Source organism: Austrofundulus limnaeus, unplaced genomic scaffold (assembly GCF_001266775.1).
Source record: "Austrofundulus limnaeus strain Quisiro unplaced genomic scaffold, Austrofundulus_limnaeus-1.0 Scaffold95, whole genome shotgun sequence".
Classification (NCBI taxonomy): Eukaryota; Metazoa; Chordata; class Actinopteri; order Cyprinodontiformes; family Rivulidae; genus Austrofundulus; species Austrofundulus limnaeus.
In genome coordinates this window covers 224,492-231,723 of record NW_013952497.1, presented here as the reverse complement: position 1 = coordinate 231,723, position 7,232 = coordinate 224,492, and the positions used below count along the sequence as shown (strand labels likewise).

The 7,232-nt window shown below is 41.9% G+C and overlaps 1 protein-coding gene across 3 annotated transcripts in view; it reads right to left on the bottom strand.

The window, feature by feature from the left end:
• Positions 1-7,232, bottom strand: part of kcnab1a (potassium voltage-gated channel subfamily A regulatory beta subunit 1a) — a 122,754-nt gene that overhangs the window by 25,143 nt on the left and 90,379 nt on the right. For all 3 annotated transcript variants that reach the window (XM_014012816.1, XM_014012815.1, XM_014012817.1), the window contains exon 3: positions 582-619. In XM_014012816.1, coding sequence (XP_013868270.1) covers positions 582-619 — 38 coding nt within the window. The remainder of the gene's footprint in view (positions 1-581; positions 620-7,232) is intronic.

Below are 7,232 nucleotides of genomic sequence, written 5' to 3'. Positions count from 1 at the left end.
CTATCGAGCCATTCATTACAATAATAAGACATTACAGCGGCAGATGTTTTTAGCCTTCGTCAAACAGCAGCTAAAAACAAAAGTATGAGGTGAAAGTAAGATGACTGGTAAGTATTTATTTAAACTATCCTAACCAAGCATATTAATTGTCAACAACCGAAAGCAAAATCTTAGTAATTAAACAGTAATTGACAACAAAAAAGTTTCTAATATAAGGTGTGCTGGAGTCATTCCACATGTGGACTTTCTTACAAGATTTGTTGTATTTTATTTACTCAATTATAGCTGTCACTTTGTGATGTTATTCCAATCAAATGTTCATCATCATCATAATAAATAATTTAATTGGTTTTTATAGAGTTTTGTTTTACAATCTGCTGCCATTTGTTTTGTTTTCCAGTATCATTGTATGTTTGGAACAAACACATCCTCAGATACTCAGTTCTCAAACAAACATTCATCCCGCTACACTCTGCGGCGAGAACCACAAAATCACTCATCCGAAGAATAACCCAGTGACACCAGAGAGTGGATATTTATCGGGTGAAACAAACATGTAAGATGTGGGAAACTCTTCTTACCTCATCTGTTATCTGTCCTCCAAATGTCACCCACGTACCTGGAGGGAAGACAGACGGAGACGTCTCATCACAAGGGAGCATTTCTGCACCGTGAGTTGTGTCTGTCAGTATCTGTGTGTGTGGGTTTGTGTGTGTGTGTGTGTGTTTGACATCCTGCAGTAAACACAACTAATCYCCAGGCTGTGTCACCAGCCGAGGGAGACTGTCAAACATCCCAGGAGAAGAATCTGTCCTGTTCAGAGCGGCCGCTCAGTGCTGAGGGATTCACCTTGTGTGACTGCCCGTTAGCACGTTGTCTTTCCGGATCACCGTTTCTGTTTGCTCTGTCATGTGGGTTTGGAAGACCTTGCCTTTTCTGTGCTCGTATGCTTTTTTTTTTACTTTGTGAATATGTGTGTGTGAAGACAATACTTTCAGCAGCAGAACTCTGTTTAGCCCTATAACAGTGCTGGAAAATCAGACAAAAGGCTGAAGCACCAGATCCAAAGAGGACTCTGATCCTCTGCAGTCTGCTGGATGGAAAGGAATGCTGCTTTTATAAAAAGAAGCAGCACCTGCGTTTTCTAACACCTGTTCAAGGCTGCTTGATGAGCAGAGAAAATCCATCCATCCATTCCTTTACCCGYGTTTTTCTATAAGTGTCGCAGGGAGCTGGTGTTTTTTTTTAACAACAGTCACTGTGAGAGAGGCGGGTCCACCCTGAACAGGTCATCACAGAGACACATCAAGACTAACGAGACATTCAAACTCTCACACACACCTGCAGACGATTTAGAGTTACAGTTTAAGTGTAATTAAATCCAAAATCAACTCAAATAGTGCCTTAAAGGGGCAATATCATGTAAAATCTACTTTTTTGAGTTTTATATCATGTTATAACATTATCCCCTCATCAAAAACATACACAGAGTGTTGCTTTGTCTCATTCATGCATGTTTGAGAAATCCTGTACAGTCCTGAGGCAGGCAGGCGGGAGAACAAAAATGACCTATTGGGCCTAGAAACGCCTTTTGTGCAGCTCCTCCTCTGGGCTGTGTCTACAAGCCGAGCTTCCTCATCACAGAGCGCACCTCCCCCACCACTCTTGCAGGCTATCAGCAGCAACAACTAGCAAACAACTGGTGAGACTGCATGTCTGCTGTGCTCGTAATCCTCAGTCCAGTCCTTTTCAAATTTAAAAATGCCTTTGGGGAAACGGATTTTTGGATACCAAGGATGACATGGTTCTTAAGAAATGGTTTGATTTCATTTATGGAAGTAACCCTCCAACGGAAAAAAAAGATATTTACTGTATTTGTGCAAGACACTTTGTGGATGAAAGCTTTCTGAACAAATGGAAATTTAACAGTGGACTAATGACAAGATTATCACTAAAAGACAGTGCAATTTCAACTCTGTGATCTAAGGTTAGCATTCGTAACTTTATTTTATTATGATCTGTGTTCTTTAGTTGGCTTACACCACATTTTAGTAATAAACAAATTAGCTTTACATTGGCGTGTGTGTGTGTGAGGATGACTGGGAGATATCTTACTGAGCTGAACCGTCTCTATTCGCTCTGGATCTTCAGAAAACGTACTTTCTGGTCCGACAATAAGTTCATTTTTATCCTGAGTTTCCGATATTGTATAATGTAAMAGTTTTTTTTAATTATCATGACAGCAAAATAGGCTATGACGCTCCAGGTTGTAAACAGCATGAAGCTGTTGTGACGTGCAGAAAGTGGCGTGACAGAAGCGGTAGGAGGTTCTTAAACAGACAGAGGCCAATTTCAAGGTGTTTGGCCCTTTAAGGGTACTATCTTTATATTTCTGTGCACTTTAACTTAACATGCATGTTTTTTTTTTTTCAGTTTTATCTAGCCTGTTTTTTTTAAATAAAAATAGTAAAGATTACATACATAAAAACAGAAATCTAAGTAAATCTTAGTGCATGGACTAAATAAAGTTATTTATTTTACTAAGGAAAGGCTACAATTAAGGATGACAAAAAGGAGTATTTATTGGCATACATTTACTTTTTTAGGTCGGTATTAGTTATTCCATTATGTAAATGTGTCACACTCTTTTGCTGGATAGTTTTGTAATGATTCTCATTAAATGTTGCCCTACACTCACACTAAAATTATCATTCGTTTGTAAAAGATATGTTGACCTACAAATGCACTAGAGTTCATTGCTTGTAATATTTTTTTTATTGGCTCCGCTTTGCCAGAGACCTTTATAACAAATCTACTGAAATTCTGCTTTGGCTTTTGGTTCTCCCCATGCCAAAGTTTGAAAGGAAGATGTCGCACAGTTGGTGCAGTCAGTGCTCCAAATATGTGTTGGTGATAACTTTCAGCTACTAAATCTCCATCTTCTGCCTCTTTGCCAAGTCGGGTCACAGAGGCAACGGGTCCAGGAGAGGAACCCAGACATCCCTCTCCTCTGTGACTCCTTCCAGCTCGTCCTGGGCGAGCCCAAGGTGTTCCCAGAGAGGATACATAGTCTCTTCGACAAGTCTTGGGTTTTTCTCAGGGCCTCCTACCAGTGGGACATGCCTGGAACACCTCTAAAGGGAGGCGTCCAGGAAGCATCCTAATCAGATGAATCACCTCAACTGACTCATTTCAGTGTGGAGGAGCAGCGGCTCTACGCTGAGCTCCCCCGGATGATGCTCCTCAGTCTATCTCTAAGGCTGAGCCCGGCCACCCTATGAAGGAAGCTCATTATGACCACTTGTATCCGGGCTTTCATTCTTTCGCTCATGATCCACGTCTCATGACCATAGGTGAGGGTTGGAACGTAGACAGACAAATTTTGCCTTTTGACTCACATCTTTCTTCACTACGACTGAATGAAGCAATGCCCTCAAGACTGAGGATGAGCCCCAATTTGTCAATTCATCTCCCACTCCATCCTTCCATCACTCGTGAAGAAAACACCCAGATGCACCGAACACGTTTTGAGCAGCAAGAAAAGCGCCCACCGCCTCCAGTTGGACCCACTATGTTCAGACTGGGACACAGAGCAGACGTGTGTCTGAAGAAGGAGGAGCGTCTTGGTTTTTTTCCAGTCTGTCATCAGCGGGTGAAATAAAGATAAAATAAAGAAAATGGCTTTGATTTATTTACTAAAGAGCAAGAGAACGTTGCCCACAGCAGATAATTAATTCACCAGGTGATTTAGAGGCAATTTGTTTGGTTGGTTTCGCCACTCAATGAGCTGCGAGCTGACAGACCTTTTTTTTGTCCCGAGCAGCTGACCCACATTGGTACTGATATATCCTGCCAGAAAATCCAACTGCAGACGGTCAATTTCAGCTAAAGATCTCCTGTCTGTCTGTTTCGGTTTAGTGAGCAACATTCAGGTAACTGTCACTTGGAMAAATTAGTCTCTCTGGTTGGTTGTCAAGGCACGTCGAGCAGCGAAAAGTTCAGATTTTTGAACTTGGGCGTCGGCTGCTTCCGCAGCACTGCATGCACGGAAAATGCTCTGCCGCCCCTTCCGCTTCCTTGAGCGCAGCGCAAAACGGACGTGACATGACGCACGACCCCTAAAGGCGCGTCCACCATAGAAACTGGCTACTCCTGCAGCTCAAAATGCATTTGGTGTGAATCCACCATTAAACTCCTCCAGTTGAGGCAGAGACCACCCCCCCTCGCCCTGACCTGGAGGAGGCTCCACTCCACTCAAGGTGTTTACGCACTGCAGGGCCGGCCCCGGCCTGGCCCGGCCCGACTTCTAACCCGGGTTCGGCGGTTGTGCATAAGCATAGTAGGGCCAGATCCAGCCCGAGTTCTGGAACCTGCCCAGGCAAGGTTCCAATCAGGCCGGCCTGGTTTGACGACTTATTTGTTTTGCTCTGACGAGTCAAAACGAGTCCGGCAAGTCATTAAAAAACATATAGATCTATGAAAAAGCAACTGCTTTCATAACGGTAGCATGTAACAAGCTAATATTGCTAGCTTGCTCATCGATGCCGTCTGCGTCTCGCTATAGCCACTTTCTGTTGCTGTTGTATGGCCAAGTACAGCCTTGGGAAACTCCGCTCTTCTGCGTATCACCATTTGTCGTCCCACTCGACGTTTAAGGACCGCTGTGCGCGCTTTTCCGGTAAACACTTCCCACTCACTTCGAGGCGGCTCTGATGTCAGTGCAAAACATCCAGGGCTGGGCAGGGCCAGACCTAGGCCATCTGGGGGCCGTGTGTAAACACCTTCTGTGCACRCTGAAGGTCTTAGCCCAAAGACGTCAACAGAACCACATCATCTGCATACAGCAGAGATGAGACCCTGTGGTTCCCAAAAACAGACACCCGTCACTGACTGTGCCTTGAGATCCTGCAGGATCGGAGACAAGGGACAGCTGAGTCTAACCATCACAGAGAATGAGCTTGACTTTGCATACTGCCAACCAGATTTTATCTCAATTTCTGAACAACTGACTGAGTTTTAGCCATTTTTATGCTGGTAAAGGTCGATTGGATATTACAGCCATTTGAATTTGTTTGACTCCARAACACGGATATATAATGTGTCAAATGTAGTTTTGTCAATAATTTGAGCATTTGCTGCTTCTAAATCCTTCTTTATCTCCCTGCGGTCATTAGACTCACCTCCTCTGTTTGGTCTTTTTTTCATCCTCCTGTTGAATCTTTCATGCGTCATTCTTTCACCCAGCATGTGCCCCAGAGCTGGAAAAATCTGACTAAATAAGAAGAAAGTTTGTTTTCTGACTTTGTTGACCTCAACTTCACAACATCATGGAACAAAGATTCAGAGAAAGAGGAACAGGCAACAAACCCTCATGCTGCTATAGCAGAGCTCATTACTCCCTGCAGATGACACACTAACTACATTGTGGACTTAGTGCATAAAATATCTCAACTTAATTGGAAGCTGAAAATTTCTGGTTCTTAACTTGCTTTATCTTCAGAATGGTAATCAAAGGTTTTCCAGCGGAAGAGTGGCGTGCTGCTGGCTGAAGCCATGACACTGCCTGAGGGAAAAGCTGCTTCAGGATGTTGTTAGCACCAGTAACCATGGCAACTTTTCTAATTCCTCAGCTCGTTCTTTCGAGGCCGCGGCCAAGAACACATGCATGCAAAGTTGTTCCTGTGTGTGTTCTTATCAGAGTGATGGTGAGTGTCCATCAGCCCTGTGAGCTGTGTCCAGCCTAGTGGAAATGTAATCACAGCTGACGAAGCCCGAGTCGCAGTTCTGGGCTTTGTGTCTCAGGCTCAGCGTGGGATGAAAACCCTGCAGAGTTCTAATGTCAAGGCCACAGCTCAGTTTGCAGACYGATGGGAATTAAAGCCCTGCAAACAACAAGCCACCATTTGATAGTCTTTATTTTATTTTATTTTTTTTTACTGTCAGCTGAAAATGAAAAGAGTCACTCTTCTGATGCACAACAGATCAAATCAACAACCAAGCTAAAGCTAAAACATGTCTTTCCTTTCTTTCTTTTGCTGCATAGAAACATTTGGATTTGATTAAATTTTAGATTATCAGAAACAAATGTAAAAGACGCTGTCTTGCTACAGGATTAATAAACTTCAACCACAAAGCTTAAATAATAGGCACTTTTCTGCTTTCAGTGCAGCTCCAATGACAGCTAAGGAGGATTTTATGTCTTAATGCTTACATTTTAACAAAGATTTTTCTCCCTGTGCCATTTACACGACAATACCACCGAAAAACTCATACCAACTGATACTCCACATGTCTGCACTKTAAGTAGAGGCACTTGTAAAAATAACTAAAAGACAAAACCTTTTATTTGGTGGTTTTAGTTCTGAAATCACAGTCAGAGAAAAGAACAGTTTCACGTCTGGTCTTCTAACATCTAACATCTGTAAAAAAAATCTGAACAGCTGATGATATTTTGAGTTAATAAATAAAAGTCAGAGCAGGTAATAAATAAGAGAATGTTCTGTTTCTTTTTGTAAAGGATCACAGTGACGTAGTCGCAGCTCTAYCCACCTTCTCTCTCAGATTCTGCAGCAGGACTGCAGGATTTTCCAGGAGAACTTTTGGTAAGAATTCATAATAGTGCTGCATCAGCCCAGCAAGTGTACAAGAAAAAAAAACAGACAAACTGGAGGATTAGGTAATGTTAGTCCTATTTAGTATGTGTACTTTTGTATGTTTGTGACCAAATATGAGTTTTCACATATTTTMATGTATGCTGTTGATACTGTTCTTTTTTTGTCTGATTTCAATATTGAATCTATTAATAGTCAGTTACAAGCAGATCTTCAGACATTTCATGGTTGGCTTCAAGATAATCTTTTGTCAATTAATGTTAAAAAATGTGTGCATGTATTTTTCCTCACCCAGGAGACATTTCAATACAACAAATCAACTCACTTTTTTAAACAAACCCCTTGATATTGTCACTACCTACAAATATCTTTGGATTCTCATTTGACTTATCGTGATCATGTACAAGTCTTAACCACTAAGTTGAAACAGAAATTATATGTTTATTCAAAAATTAGATCCAATCTGACATCTTCTGTTTCAAATACCTATCTTCATGACATTACGTATGTTTTGTACAGTGGTATAGATTAATATTTTCAGATCTTCCAAGGTGCTAATTATGGAACTCTCTGTGCATTGCTGCCCAAATCAAATTCTGGAAGTGGTCATTCAACTAGATC